Source organism: Pristiophorus japonicus, chromosome 31, assembly GCF_044704955.1.
Source record: "Pristiophorus japonicus isolate sPriJap1 chromosome 31, sPriJap1.hap1, whole genome shotgun sequence".
Taxonomy (NCBI): domain Eukaryota; kingdom Metazoa; phylum Chordata; class Chondrichthyes; family Pristiophoridae; genus Pristiophorus; species Pristiophorus japonicus.
Window position 1 is genome coordinate 3,352,232 of NC_092007.1, and position 16,632 is coordinate 3,368,863.

General features: G+C 45.4%; 1 protein-coding gene across 3 annotated transcripts in view; it reads right to left on the reverse strand.

Moving 5' to 3' along the window:
- LOC139240312 (cell adhesion molecule CEACAM3-like) overlaps positions 1-16,632 on the reverse strand; it is a 47,425-nt gene that overhangs the window by 17,619 nt on the left and 13,174 nt on the right. For 2 of the 3 annotated variants that reach the window (XM_070868780.1, XM_070868783.1), the window contains exons 4-7: positions 15,538-15,855; positions 12,704-13,021; positions 9,951-10,268; positions 533-667 (exon numbers count right to left, since the gene is read on the reverse strand). In XM_070868780.1, the coding sequence (XP_070724881.1) occupies positions 533-667; positions 9,951-10,268; positions 12,704-13,021; positions 15,538-15,855 (1,089 nt within the window). The remainder of the gene's footprint in view (positions 1-532; positions 668-9,950; positions 10,269-12,703; positions 13,022-15,537; positions 15,856-16,632) is intronic. The other variant, XM_070868782.1, reaches the window with a different exon arrangement.

Genomic DNA, 16,632 nt, shown 5'->3' on the forward strand with positions numbered 1-16,632 from the left:
TCCACTTAGCTTTAAACGTGCTTTGTAAGAATGCTGGGGAGGGGGTTTAAACAAACTAAAACAAAACTGGACAAATCATCCCATTTGTCACACTTGTTACAAATGGACAGATGTAAGAGAACCAGTTGCATTCTGGTTTCTGGTTTGGTGTTAGGGCAGATATATCTACATCAAGGCAAGATTATAGGTTTATAAAATTTACAAGCATTCCGCTTCAAACAATTCAGTTATTTCACATTTGGGTTTGAAAGGATTATAAACTATAGGAGTAGAAAATATTCTTGGGGGGTGGGGGAAGAGGGGGCACATCGGCCCCATCTGATACTCATTTCTATTACAGTCAATGGAAATTAAAATCAGGCTGGGTATATAACAGGCGCCTGCTCCGACACCACTCAACTTTGTGCTTACACGCGAGAATAATTCCTACTATACATGTTGAAAAGTATTCCTACATTTTTCCCCACACTTTTGTTTACAAATCTGAACATATAGTGCAACACAGGTAAAGCAGATAATCATAGAAACGCACCGGGGTTCTCTGCTGCAAAACTTTTGCGTTTTTTATAGGCGAACACGAGGAGCAGGATAATTAAAGTCACGCCAATTAAAACAGCCACAATAATCAAGGCGATCGAGCCTGACATGCTTCGCCGTGCAGTGCCACCTAAAAATAAAAATATCAACAATTATTTGGAAAGCAGCACATGGGCGTTAAATAATTTAACAAGGTGATAGGTGTTCACTGCTGAACCATACATACAGAACGTTATTTTATTCCTTTAAGTGGACTGCTAGATATATATGTTAAAGAAAAAAGACTGGCATTTATAAAGCGCATTCCACGACCACCGAACCTCCCAAAGCACTTTACATCCAATGACGTATAGTCACTGTTGTAGGGAACACGACAAACAGTTTGCACACAACAAGCTCCCTCAAACAGCAATGAGACAATAACCATATAATCAGCTTTTTAAGTATGTTGATTGAGGGATTACCATTGGTTCCAGGACATCAGGGAATACTCCCCACCTTTTCTTTGCAAATAATAGCCTGTGGGATCTTTTAAGTGCACCCGAGGCCTCGGTTTAACATCGCATCTGCAAGACAGCACCTCCGATAATGAAGCACTCACTCAACACTGCCTGCATTTTCCGCTCGAGTCTCTGGAGTGGGACTTGTACCCACATCCTTCCAACTCAAAAGCGATAGTTTTACCCACTGAGCCATGGCTGACAAAGTTTGGCGGGTATGATATCGCCCATGTTAAGCCAGCAAGGGAACAGGATGGGGTAATTTTAACTTTCACATAACATAAATCAGGCAGTATTGATTTAACTTTATTTCCGAAATTTGAGCTGATCCACTACAACTCATTTTACACTATCGCCTCAAGTTAAAATGACCGCAAATTGCTGATGCCTGGGAATCGTTCAATCATACTTTCATTTGCCAGACCATCAAAAAACGGCACCTACACTGGGAAAGCTGGTGGAAGCAGCTCTCTATAAAGTACCCCCAACTTATATTAAGGTAAATCATTGGTAAGTCGGTTTTGGCTACTCTGGCTCGTTTGTGTTTGTCAGTAGTTCTGAGTACGGGGCAGCTGGCTTGCTGACGCTTATCAATGGCTACAGTGTTTGAATTAATTGGCTTCAGGAGGACCAGACAAGGTGGAGATGTTGCTGGGATAATCACCGAGCCTTCCACGGTGTAGACATCAACAACACGTGGCAACAATGTCACGTACATGGGTCAAAGAAGACAACAAAGGAGAAAAGTACGTTAGCATAGTGGTTATGTTAATGAACTAGTAATCCCGAAGCCTGGACTCATAATCCGGAGTTCCTAGTTAAATCCCACCATGGCAGCTGGGCTGTTTAAATTCAGTTCATTAAATAAATCTGGAATAAAAAGATAGTATCAGTAATGGTAACCATGGGACTATGGGGTTGTCGTAAAAGTGCCTCTGTGCTAATGTTCACTAATGTCCTTAAGGGAAGAAAATCTGCCGTCCTTATCCAGTCTGGCCTATATGTGACTCCAGACCCAGACTAACATCTTAACTGGCCTAGCAAGCTGCTCATGGTGTAAAACCACTGCAAGGAAGTATTGCAGTGAGTCAAGAAGACAACTCAGAATTCCCTTCTCAAGGGCAATCAGGAATGGTCAATAAATGCTGGCCAGTGAACGAATACGTTAACAAAATCAAGTGGGGGATGGAGCATGATGCTATCCCGCAACATGAGAGTGGAGGAGTAAGTGAGGATGCTGCCCTTCAGTTGCAAGAGGAATTGGGGTCAAAGGCACACGATAGTGTGCAACCTCTGTGGCACAACTTCATTCCAGGCTGTAGAGAAGTCACATCAGCAACATCGTTCAGTTTGATGCCCATATGGCCATCAAGCAGATGAAGGATGCCCTCTTTGCAAATAGATAGCAATCCATCACGCTCCTTATAGAACTCTGGGATTGTCCCGCAATTTTTTGGCTTTCCTCGGGTGCAAGGTCTCATTGACTGCATACGTGTAGCCATGTGTTCCACCCAACACGAACAAGCCATTTTTTAAAATAACAGAACGGGTTCTGCTCGTTTAATGTTCAGCTGAGCTGTGACAACAAGCGGAGAATAATTCAGGTCAGTGCCGGGTATACTGAAAGTCGCCATACTGCCCTCGACGTGCGCTCCATCCCCCACCCACTCTCTGTGATAAATATCGACAGACGACTGACAGGCTGGCTCCTTGGAGAAAGGGAGTCTCCCCTCCATAACTGACTAATAGAATCATGAATTATACAGAACATACGGAGGCCATTCGGCCTGTCATGCCTTTGCCATTTCTATGAAAGAGCTATCAACTTAGTCCCATGCCTCAGTTGTCTCCCCATAATCCTACGAATCAGTCCGCTCCAAATATATGTTCAATTGCAGAATGCACCATTGCAACATGATTAATAAAAAGATGGCAGATGGAGTATAATGTGAAGCGATGTGAGCTTATGCACTTTGGTGTGAAGAGAAAAAAAGAGAATATTTTTAAATTGTGAGAAACTATGAATATGTTGGTATTCAGAGAGATTTATGTGTCCTCGTACAGGAAAGAGAGAGTTAGCATTCAGGTATAGCATGCAATTTATTGCAAGGAGGTTGCATTGCAATAGTAAAGAAGTCCTGCTGCAATTTTACAAGGCTTTGGTGAGATCACACCTGGAGCTCTGTGCGCAATTTTGTTCTCCTTATCTGAGGAAGGATATATTTGCCTCAGAGGCCGATCAACGTGGGTTCACTAGATTAATCCCTGGGAGGTTGGGACTCTACTAATTGCAATTCAGAAGAATAAGAGGTGATCTTATCGAAACGTATAAGATTATAAGGGGGCTTGACAAGGTGGACACAGAGAGGATGTTTCCGCTGAAGGGGGAGACTAGAACTAGAGGGCATGGTCTTAGAATAAGGAGCCACCCATTTAAAAAAAGAGATGAGGAGGAATTTCTTCTCTCAGAGGGAACCCATGGGAACCCATGCAGGGAGGCAAAGGGAAGTAGAATGGGGGCAGAAGCAAAAGATAGAAAGAAGAAAAGTAAAAGTGGAGGGCAGAGAAACCAAAGGCAAAAATCAAAATCAAAAATTACAGCCAAATTCCAAAAGGGCAAAGTGTGTTAAAAAGACAAGCATGAAGGCTCTGTGCGAGGAGTATTCATAATAAGGTGGACGAATTAACTGCACAGGCAGCAATTAATGAATATGATATAATTGGCATCACGGAGACATGGATCTAGGGTGACCAAGGCTGGGAACTCAACATCCAGGGGTATTCAACATTAAGGAAGGATAGACAGAAGGGTAAAGGAGGTGGGGTAGTGTTGCTGGTTAAAGAGGAAATTAACGCAATAGTAAGGAAGGACATTAACTTGGATGATGTGGAATCTGTATGGGTGGAGCTGCGGAATACCAAAGGACAGAAAACGCTAGTGGTAGTTGTGTACAGACCACCAAACAGTCGTAGTGAGGTTGGGGACAGGATCAAAGAAGAAATTAGGGACACATGCAATAAATGTACAGCAGTTATCATGGGCGACTTTAATCTACCTACAGAGTGGGATAACCAAACTGGTAGCAATACGTTGGGGGAGGATTTCCTGGAGTGTATTAGGGATGGTTTTCTAGACCAATATGTTGAGGAACCAACTAGAGGGCTGGCCATCCAAGACCGGGTGATGTGTAATGAGAAAGGACTAATTAGCAATCTTGTTGTTCGAAGCCTCTTGGGGAAGAATGACCATAATATGGTAGAATTCTTTATTAATACGGAGAGTGACACAGTTAATTCAGAGACGAGGGTCCTTAACTTAAGGAAAGGCAACTTCAATGGTATGAGGCGTGAATTGGCTAGAATCGACTGGCAAATGATACTTACAGGGCTGACGGTAGATAGGCAATGGCAAACATTTAAAGATCACAAGGATGAACTTCAACAATTCTACATCCCTGTCTGGAGTAGAAATAAAACGGGGAAGGTGGCTCAACCGTGGCTAAGAAGGGAAATTAAGGGTAGTGTTAAGTCCAAGGAAGAGGCATATAAATTGGGCAGAAAAAGCAACAAAACCTGAGGACTAGGAGAAATTTAGAATTCAGCAGAGGATGACAAAGGGTTTAATTAGGAGGGGGAAAATAGTTATGAAAGGAGGCTTGCCGGGAAAATAAAAAACTGACTACAAAAGCTTCTATAGATATGTGAAGAGAAGAAGATTAGTGAAGACAAATTTTGTCTTGTAGGTCCTTGCAGTCAGATTCAGGTGAATTTATAATGGGGAACAACGAAATGGCAGACCAGTTGAAAAAATACTTTGGTTCTGTCTTCACGAAGGAAGACACAACTAACCTTCCAGAAGTATTAGGGGACCGAGGGTCTAGTGAGAAGGAGGAACTGAAGGATATCCTTATTAGGCAGAAAATTGTGTTAGGGAAATTGATGGGATTGAAGGCCAATAAATCCCTGGGGCCTGATAGTCTGCATCTCAGTGCACTTCAGGAAATGGCCCTAGAAATAGCGGATGCATTGGTGATCATCTTCCAACAGTCTATCGAATCTGGATCAGTTCCTATGGACTGGAGGGAACCAAATAAACACCACTTTTTTTAAAAAGAAGGGAGAGAGAAAACGGGTAATTATAGACCAGTTAGCCTGACATCAGTAGTGGGGAAATGTTGGAATCAATTATTAAAGATGAAATAGCAATGCATTTGGAAAGCAGTGACAGGATTGGTCCAAGTCAGCATGGATTTATGAAAGGGAAATCATGCTTGACAAATCTTCTGGAATTTTTTGAGGATGTAACTAGTAGAGTGGACAAGGGAGAACCAGTGGATATTGTGTATTTGGACTTTCAAAAGGTTTTTAACAAGGTCCCACACAAGAGATTGGTGTGCAAAATCAAAGCACATGGTATTGGGGGTAATGTACTGACGTGGATAGAGAACTGGTTGGCAGACAGGAAGCAGAGAGTCGGGATAAAGGGATCCTTTTCAGAATGGCAGGCAGTGACTAGTAGGATGCTGCAGGGTTCAGTGCTGGGACCCCAGCTTTTTACAATATACATTAATGATTTAGATAAAGGAATTGAGTGTAATATCTCCAAGTTTGCAGATGACACTAAACTGGGTGGCGGTGTGAGCTTTGAGGAGGATGCTAAGAGGCTGCAGGGTGACTTGGACAGGTTAGGTGAGTGGGCAAATGCATGGCAGATGCAGTTTAATGTGGACAAATGTGAGGTTATCCACTTTAGGGTCAAAAACAGGAAGGCAGAATATTATCTGGATGGCGGCAGATTAGGAAAAGGGGAGGTGCAACAAGACCTGGGTGTCATGGTTCATCAGTCATTGAAAGTTGGCATGCAGGTACAGCAGGCAGTAAAGAAGGCAAATGGTATGTTGGCCTTCGTAGCTAGGGGGTTTGAGTATAGGAGCACGGATGTCTTACTGCAGTTATACAGGGCCTTGGTGAGGCCTCACCTGCAATATTTTGTTCAGTTTTGGCCTCCTAATCTGAGGAAGGACATTCTTGCTATTGAGGGAGTGCAGCAAAGGTTCACCAGACTGATTCCCGGGATGGCCGGACTGACATATGAGGAGAGACTGGATCAACCGGGCCTTTATACACTGGTGTTTGGAAGGATAGAAACATAGAAACATAGAAAATAGGTGCAGGAGTAGACCATTTGGCCCTTCTAGCCTGCACCGCCATTCAATGAGTTCATGGCTGAACATGCAACTTCAGTACCCCATTCCTGCTTTCTCACCATACCCCTTGATTCCCCGAGTAGTAAGGACTTCATCTAACTCCTTTTTGAATATATTTAGTGAATTGGCCTCAACAACTTTCTGTGGTAGAGAATTCCACAGGTTCACCACTCTCTGGGTGAAGAAATTCCTCCTCATCTCGGTCCTAAATGGCTTACCCCTTATCCTTAGACTGTGTCCCCTGGTTATGAACTTCCCCAACATTGGGAACATTCTTCCTGCATCTAACCTGTCTAACCCTGTCAGAATTTTAAACGTTTCTATGAGGTCCCCTCTCATTCTTCTGAACTCCAGTGAATACAAGCCCAGTTGATCCAGTCTTTCTTGATAGGTCAGTCCCGCCATCCCGGGAATCAGTCTGGTGAACCTTCGCTGCACTCTCTCAATAGCAAGAATGTCCTTCCTCAGATTGGAGAGCTGTGGAAGCTGGGACATTGAAGACAGAAATATACCGTTTCTTAAAAGATAGGGGATCTCATAGAAACATATATGATTCTGACGGGACTGGACAGTTTAGAGGCGGGAAGAATGCTGTCAATGTTGGGGAAGTCCAGAACCAAGGGACACAGTCTTAGGATAAGGGGAAGACCATTTAGGACTGAGATGAGGAGAAACTTCTGCACTCAGAGTTGTTAACCTGTGGAATTCCCTATAGCAGAGAGTTGTTGATGCCAGTTGATTGGAAATATTCAAGAGGGATTTAGACATGGCCTTTATGGCTGAAGGAATCAAGAGGTATGGAGAGAAAGCAGGAAAGAGGTACTGAGGGAATGATCAACCATGATCTTATTGAATGGTGGTGCAGGCTCGAAGGGCCGAATGGCCGACTCCTGCATCTATTTTTAATGTTTCTATGTTTCTATGTTGTAAATCTGTTGAACTCGCTGCCTCAGAGAGCTGTGGAAGCTGGGACATTGAAGACAGAAATATACCGTTTCTTAAAAGATAGGGGGATAAGGGGTTATGGGGAGCAGGTCGGAAGTGGAGCTGAGTCCATGGTCATATCAGCCATGATTGTATTAAATGGCAGAGCAGGCTCGAGCGGGCGTATGGCCTACTCCTGTTCCTATTTCTTATGTTCTATTATGTTCTTATGAGAGGTTCATCCTATGAGGAGCCATTGAGTTGATTAGTCCGATACTCATTGGAATTTAGAAGAATAAGAGAAGATCGCATTGAAACATATAAGATACTGGGGGGAATTGCAGGATGAGGATATTGCAGGCAAGTGGAGTTGAAGTAGAAGATCAGCCATGATGTTATTGAATGCCAGAGCAGGCTCGAGTGGCCAAATGGCCTACTCCTGCTCCTACTTCTTATATTCCTATGTGTCTCTATGTAAAGGCGGCTGCAGGCAACATTAAGGCCGCTCAGGAATTGGCTGGAGATGCAGATGATTGAAGGGCCCCTTGCTTCTCTGACACAGAAATGGCGGTCCTTGTGGAGTAGCACAATCTCTTCCTAATGAAGTGGCAGGAGGACAACCCAGCAAGTGGCTTGGCAGCTATGGGCAGAGTTATCGTCGGATGTCACTGCCTGGAACATCACCCCTTAAACCTGGCTCCAATGTGGGAAGAATTTAATGACTTGACCAGGTCAATCCTCCCTTGCATCATTCTCTGCATAATCCTGCACTACCAGAAGTCTCAGCGCTCACCACCCATTCCTCCTCTGATTACGAGTACTCTCCTCCATTAGCTCTACCTTCCTCCACTCTTAATGCCGCACTCTGCTCCTGTGCTCCTCATTGATAGTGCCTTCGCCTCCTCACACCTCTGCCACACTTCACAAACCAGCACCGCTATTCAAACTTCACATTCACATCGTCAACCATCTCACTCGGTGAGTTCTTCCTTCATTCTTGCAGGCAAATTTGGCACACAATCAGGGAGAGGGGGCAAGGACATAAAGTAGCCATTCAGTCCTTCGCGCTACTCGAGGGGCAAGTCATGGATATCTGGGGTTTGTTTGCTTCAGGGGTGTCACAAGTGGCGAATTTGAAGGTTGCACATTACAAAATGCTCTTACACTCTGTCACTTGTCACTGAAATCCCACCTTCACACAAAAGTGCAGCTGCATTAAGCAGCCACTCATTGGCCCCTGCTTATACTTCACACACAAATCTATTCCTTCTCCCTCTCTTCCCTTTCAGGCCAACAAAATGTTGAGCGCCCAGAGTATGGGGAGCAGACAGAAAGCCTGTCAAAAGAGAGCATCATATCACATTAGCAAGCATCAGCTCAGAAACCGGCATGACAGGCACTGCACAGAATGGGCTGCAGGGGTTTGCACCGGGGGAATCTCTGAGCACTAGGGCATAACTGAACTGGCAGAGGGACGGGACGGGATGGTCCAGGAAGCAGCAAGCTGGAGGGACAACTCCCGCCCTAACCCTGCTACAGAGAGCACAGATGAAGATATCGAGATCAGAGCCTACATTCAAAGACTGATCCCTGTAGACCAGGACCATTTTAGTGTACTCAGCTGCCTGCCAGTGAGTTTGCACACAATGGCATATAGCATGTAATTGTCTAGTGTCGGCTTGTGTTGGGTCTTCCAGCAGGACTCGGAGACTATGCGGTCAACCATGGAGTGAGTGATCAGCAATATATACACTGCAGTGGGGTCCACAATAGTTGAGCCTCTGGTGATTGTTCTAAAAGCTTCAGATGGAGCTAAGGATCTTGCGCTCGTGGCCCTGGGCACTAGCACACGTCAGCCTTTCAATACATGGAGGTGAGTATGGATAGGAATGTGGAGAAAATGAATTATGGCTTCCTGAGCATCAGCACACTCCTTCACACGGTTCGTAGGAGGCTGGAGGAGAACTAGAGGGGCAAAGTGGAGAAACTTTCACATATAGATTGTTGCTAAGATCTGGAATGCACCATGTGAAAGGATGGTGGATCGATGTTCCATACAAAATTTCAAAAGGCATAAAACCTAAGAATTAGTAGCAGGAATAGGCCATACAGATCCTCAAGTCTGTTCTGCTATTCAATATCAAGGCTGAAATTCTACCTCAAATCCACTAGCCTCCACTATGCCCAAAGCACTGTATTCCCTTACTATCCAAATATCTATCGCTATCTGTCTTGAATATATTCCATGATTGAGCCTCCACTTCTGGGGTAGAGCATTTCAAAAATTCGCCACCATCTGAGGGAAGGAATTTCTCTTCATCTCAGTCCTAAATGGCCGACCCCTTATCCTGAGATGGTGACTCCCGATTCTAGAATCCCCAGCCAGGGGAAATATCCTCCCTGCAGCTATCCTGTCAAGCCATGTAATTATGTTGTATGTTTCAATGAGATCCCTCTCATTCTTCTAAACTTTAGATAATATAGGACGAGTCGACTCAATCTCTCCTCATAGCACAATCCCCCCCATCCCAGGAATCAGTCTGGTGAATCTTCACTGAACTACCTCAATAACAAGTATATCCTTCCTTAGATAAGGAGACTAAAACTGCACACAATACTCCAGGTGTGGTCTCAATACACCCCTGTCTAATTGCAGCAGACGTCTTTACTCTTTCTTTCAAACTGGGGAAACGGGCCCAGTGAGGAACGAATTGTAACTCGACCCGCAATAAAAAAAAACAGTTTATGAGCAACTTGCTAGCCCGACAAAGTTTTCACTTGCCCAGTACATGCAGAGTGATGGTTGCTGTTGCTCGACTGTCGATGCTGGTTAACATGCTAACAGTGTACGCTCCACTGTCCAAAACTGTCACTGACTTCAGAAGGAGCGATCCGTTCGGGAGGAATAACTCAGCCCGTGTTCTGTAGTCACCAGTTATAATCTCAGTTGTACTGAACCATTGACCGATACTTCTTGCCTCGACTGCCCAGCTCCCACTCTGCGCCTCAGCTGACGGCCGCACTGAAAAGATTGCGTCGCCTCCGACGGTCACATTTATCCGACTGTTTTCAGTTTGTATAGTAAAATCCTGCGGCTCACCTGAGGAAAGAAAATCACACTGAGGAAGAATTAATTGGTAGCTGTCATCAACCAGCTGGGTTTTATAAAGCGATGATAACCTCTCTTATGTGGTCTGAGAAGCTTAATCCGATTTTACGCCAGACTTTGGTCGCCGTTTCTTTTATAACTAAAATATTCCGTCATAAATTTTCAGCGTAAAATTGGTATTTCTGAACGGCTGCACGTTATAGAAACCGCCTGGTTTCCATTTCCAATGACGTAACTGACCCACACATATCACGTTTAAGTTAATCATTCACCTCAGTTCACCTTCCCTGCTTTCTCTCCACGCCTCTTGAGTCCTTTAGCCATAAGGGCCATATCTAACACCCTCTTGAATATATATATAACGAACTGGCATCAACAGCTCTCTGCGGTAGAGAATTCCACAGGTTAACAACTCTGAGTGAAGAAGTTTCTCCTCACCTCGGTCCTAAATGGCTTACCCCTTACCCTTAGACTGTGACCCTGGTTCTGGACTTCCCCAACATCAGGAACATTCTTCCTGCATCTAACATGTCCAGTCCCGTCAGAATTTTATAGATTTCTATGAGATCCCCTCTCATTCTTCTAAATTCCAGTGAATACAGGCCCAGTCAATCCAGTCTCTCCTCATAAGTCAGTCCTGCCATTCTGCGAATCAGTCTGGTGAACCTTCGCTGCACTCCCTCAATAGCAAGAATGTCCTCCCTCAGATTATGAGACCAAACTTAACGCAATATTCCAGGCGAGGCCTCACCAAGGCCCTGTACAACTGCAGTAAGACCTCCCAGCTCCTATAATCAAATCCCCTAGCTATGAAGGCCAACATGCCATTTGCCTTCTTCACCGCCTGCTGCACCTGCATGCTAACCTTCAATGACTGATGTACCATGACACCCACGTCTCGTTGCACCTCCCCTTTTCCTAATCTGCCGCCCTTCAGATAATATGTTGCCTTCATGTTTTTGCAACCTCACAATTATCCACTTAATACTGCATCTGCCATGCATTTGCCCACTCACCTAACCTGTCCAAGTCAACCTGCAGCCTCTCAGCATCCTCCTCACAGCTCACACCGCCACCCAGTTTAATGTCATCTGAAAACTTGGCGATATTACATTCAATTCCTTCATCTAAATCATTGATGTATATTCTAAATAGCTGGGGTCCCAGCACTGGGCTCTGCGGCACCCCACTAGTCACTGCCTGTCATTCTGAAAAGGACCCGATTATCCTGACTCTCTGCTTCCTGTCTGCCAACCAGTTCTCTATCCACGTCAATACATTACCCCAAATACCACGTGCTTTAATTTTGCCCACCGATCGCTTGTGTGGAACCATGTCAAAACCCTTTTGAAAGTCCAAATACACCACATCCACTCGTTCTCCCTTGTCCACTCTACATCCTCAAAATATTCTTGAAGATTTCTCAAGCTCGATTTCCCTTTCATAAATCCATGCTGACTTGGACTGATCCTGTCACTGCTTTCCAAGTGCACTGCTATTTCATCTTTAATAATTGATGCCAACATTTTCCCCACGATTGATGTCAGGCTAACTGGTCTATAATGCAGGGCCATGTTCAGGAGCATGTAATAGACTAGAATGAATCTGGCAACTCTGTCAGGGCTACAGTGCAGGGTAACGGCGGAATTATTCACGCATCAGAAGCTCTGTTCATAAAGCTTTTCTGAATACGAGCTCAGGTTCTATCATTGTTCAGGCTAGCACCACTCTTCTGTGTCGGATTGTGGGCATGTGATAGGTGCCATGAACCATGTACAAGCGCCAAGCCTGACGCTCGATGGTTTGAATGGACAACAGGGTGGGATTGAGAAACGTTGCTGGTAAAAATGCATCATACCAGCTACCAGGAAATAGAACTCAGTCCTACATGATGTACTGCCTGATGGTCTCAAGTAGATTCACATTCAGCCTGTGGAAATCCAATTGTCGACGTCTATTCGGGCGATTGATGTGGAGAACACAAGGCTATGTGAATGCACCCAATTGCGCCCATTACCTGTAAGAAGACTGGTGAAGCACAGATCACAGTTTTCCGGCTCTGCAGCCGCCATATGCACGGAAATGGGCAACTGTCTCCCCTGCTGAGGGATATCCTCCTGCCACATGTTTGGGAAGAGGAAGCCCGCTCCACCCTTCCTGCCGGACTCTTCCACCAGGACCTCCATTCTGGTATAGGAAAAGCACGGGGCCATTGACTCATCCGTATGTCCTGCCATCTCCACAAATGCTTTTTTGGCTGCCTGCAGCCAAAGTGCGCCTCCCCATTCAGAGGTGCAGGCTGCCTATAGATAGCCAGACATTCGAGAGGGAGGGGGGTCTGTCCCAGTGAGGGAAGCGTTGTGTCAGGAACAGAAGTAAAATAGTTCACAAACAGCTCGATACTCCGAAAAGCACCAATCACTTACCAAACACTTGCAGAGTGAAGGTTGCTGTTGTTTGATTGCCGCTGTTTGGAAACATGCTAACAATGTACAATCCACTGTCAGAAGCTGTCACTGACTTCAGCAGGAGCGATCCATTCTGGAGGAACAACTCAGCCCGTGTTCTGTATTCATTACTTAGATCATAAGTTGCACTGAGCCACACACCGACACGTGTCCCCCCGAAGTTCCAGCTCCCACTCTGCACCCCAACTGACGGCTGCACCGAGAAAAATGCGTCATCTCCGACTCTCACAGTCATCCTGCTGTGTTCTGCTTTGATCGTAAAAACCTGGGGTTCAGCTTCGGAAAGAAAATCACATGAAGGAAGAATTAAATGGAGGCAGTCAGAAACCAGTTGAGTTTTATAAAGTGTTGATAACCCCTCTTGCGTGCTGTTAGACGCGTAATCCGATTTTACGCCAGAATGTGGCCGGAATTTTTCTAATAATTCAAATATTCCGCCGTATCGAGCTGTACAACAGGTGTCCAATCGGAAGCCCCCCTCCCTTGTTCCATTTCCGGCCAGGACAGATTACTACCCCGTTATCGCCAGGATTTAGGTGGGAGTGAATCCAGGGGCCAAGCGAAATGTCAACTGATCCGACTTTTGCCAGGGAAATTGGCCATTAGAAATATATCAGCCCCGCCAATCTTGAAGGACAGCTTGCAAACACGTATAGCATCTGTCTGATGAGAGGCAATCTTTGTTTAAAAAAGGAATGACAAAATATTTGTGAGTGAACGATTCTTCAAAACTTCTAAGTCAAAGTGTGGGCATGGTGGCAGAGTATTTATGCTACTGGGCTCGTAAACCAGAGGCTTAGACTGCAGATATAGAAACATGAGTTCAAATCCCACCACGGTAGCTGGGGAATTTAAATTTAGTGAATTAAATAAATCTGGAAAAAAGTTAGTGACAGTAATGGTGACTATAGCACGACCACATTGTTGTAAACATTCGTTTGATTCACTAATGTCTTTCGGGAGGTAAATCTGCCATTCTGACCTGGTCTGGCCTATATCTGACTCCAGACGCACAGCAAATGTGGATGACTCTTACTGCCCTCTAAAATGGCCTAGCAAGCTACTCACCACCCGCTTCGTGAGGGCAATTCGGGATGGGCAATAAATGTTGGCCTTGGCGGCGGTGCGCACATCCCGGGAACGAATAGAAAAACGCCCGCTCCAGCATTTTCTTTCTACAACTGTTCGATCGGTCGCCACTGTCGCAGAAGAGGGAGCTCTAAAACCCGTACTAGTATATAGGTTGGCTTCGGTCTTCTTGCGGATGGAAATATTATTTCTGAGGGGAGGAGAACTTGTGGCACAAGCTAATGTGTGAATTGTGGGATGTTGAGGGAGCGTTCGGGTTGGTGATTTAGCCAAAGTTGTTCCTTCTTGAATTGCTAGCATACAGCTAGCAGGATTGGTGGATCTCCCTAGCATCCTCGCTATCGAACCTGCTTCTGCATCTCTGTATCTCCCTTCACAGCTGATTCTAATGGATGGCATCTTTGCAGGGCCACGTTGTGGAACATGCAGGAGACTGGAGTGAATCTGGCGACTCTCACAGGGCTTCAATGGAGGAGACCTACGCACTTATTCTAGCAGCAGAACCTCTGTTCATGAAACTGCTGCTTTGCTCAATCCGAGCTCAGGTTCAGGCATAGCTCTGATCGCATCGCTCCTCTGCCCGAAAACAGATGTCATGAACGTCGAGTTCAGCGATACTCATTGTCCAAATGCATCAAGTATGACACTCCATTGTATGAATGGACGACAAGGTGGGTTTAAGAGCTGATGCAGGTGCAAATGCAGCATATCAGCTACCAGGAAATACAACACAGACCGAAAGTGCTGCCTGTTGTTTGTAAAATACATTAACATTCAGCAAGTGGAAAGCCTCCTTGTCCATGGAAATTTTACTTCTGTTCATGTCACAACGCCTTCCTCACTGGGACAGTTTTCTCCGTTTGTGTCCGAGTTAAAGGCAGTCTGCCCCTCTTAAAGTAGAGGCGCACTTTGGCCGGGGTGATGGAAAGCAAGATGCCAGGACATACGTTATAGTCAATGGCCCCGTGGCTTTCCGATACTGGAAGGGAGGTGATACTGAGAACACAAGGCTATGTGAATGCACCCAATTGCGTCCTTTGGCTGAATGAAGCCTGCAACCTTGGTGAAGCCCAGATCCCGTTTCCATGGTTGCTGCCGCCATATGAAAGTGACTTAAATTATTATTTCTTTTGCAAAGAGCGTGACTGAGCCTCATGCTCCAGGCAGCTTGGCGACATATCCACATGACATCTGGTAGAAACATAGAACAGAGGTGCAGGTGTAAGCCATTCGGCACTTCGAGCCTGCACCAGCATTCAATATGATCATAGCTGATCATGCAACTTCAGTACCACACTCCTGCCTTCTCTCCATACCCGCTGATCCACTTAGCAGTAAGGGCCACACCTAACTCCCTCTTGAATATATCCAAAACTGGACTCAACAACTTACTGTGGTAGAGAATTCCACAGGTTTACCACTTTCTGGGTGGGATTCGGTTCTTCCACCTACTGCCAGCTTTCTGCACCAGGACCTCCCTTCCAGTATCGGAAAGCCACGGGGCCATTGACTATAACGTATGTCCTGGCATCTTGCTTTCCATCTGACCGGCCAAAGCGCGCCTCCACTTTAAGAGGGGCAGGCTGCCTTTAACTCGGACACAAACGGAGGAAACTGTCCCAGTGAGGAAGGCGTTGTGACATGAACAGAAGTAAAATCGTTTATGAACAGCTCGATACTTCGAAAAACAATAAATCCCTTACCAAGTACTTGCAAACTGATGGCTGCTGTTGTTTGACTGCCGGTGTTTGCAGTCATGCTAACAGTGTACTCTCCACTATCCGAAGCTGTCACTGACTTCAGCAGGAGCGATCCGTTCGGGAGGAATAACTCAGCCCGTGGTTTGTAGTCACCAGTTGTAGCCTTAGTTGTACGGTTCCACTGACCGATGCGTTTCGCCCCGAATTCCCAGCACCCACTCTGCGTCTCAGCTGACGGCACCACTGAAAAAATAGCCTCGCCTCCGACAGTCACACTCATCCGACTGTTTTCTGTATAAATAGTAAAATCCTTGGGCTCAGCTGAGGAAAGTAAATCACGTTAATTAATAAGTAAATGGAAGCAGTGGAAAACCAGCTGAGTGTTATAGGATAACTTCTTGTGTATGGTCTGAGAAGCTTAATCCGATTCTAGAATTTACGCGGCGTTTCTCTAATAACCGAAATATACCGCCGTAGATTTTCAATGTAAAATTGGTGTTTCTAAACGGCCGCACGTTATCGAAACGGCCGGATTTCCATTCAAATGCGCTAACTGGCCCGCACCCATCACCTTTAAGTTAATGACCTCGGTGGAGTAGTTAACCTGATGGCTGGTGCAAAACGGCGCTATCACATCAGCTGTCTAAGTTGCTCCGTCTAGTACACGGTTTCATTGACCAATGGAGCTGAATTTTTGACAGGCGTCCAATCCGATGCCACGCTTTTTGGCCACTTCCGGCCAAGACAGATTTCTATCGTATTATCTCCAGGATTTGGGTGGGAGTTAATTGAAGGGCCCATGGAAATTCCAACTGATCAGACTTTTGCCGGAGAAATTGGGAATTAGAAATATATCAGCCCCGCCAACTTCAAAGACAACTTGCAAACAAGTACAGCATTGGTGTCATCAGAGACAATCTTTGTTTAAGAAAGCAATGACAACATCTTTGTGAGTGAACGATTCTTTAAAACCAGAGGCTTGGACTAAAGATCCAATTTCTGCATTCTACCTTCCCTCTCACAGGTGATTCTGAAGGATGGCACCTCTGCAGCTAAGTGCATGGAGCATGCCGTAGACTAGAGTGAATATGGCGACTC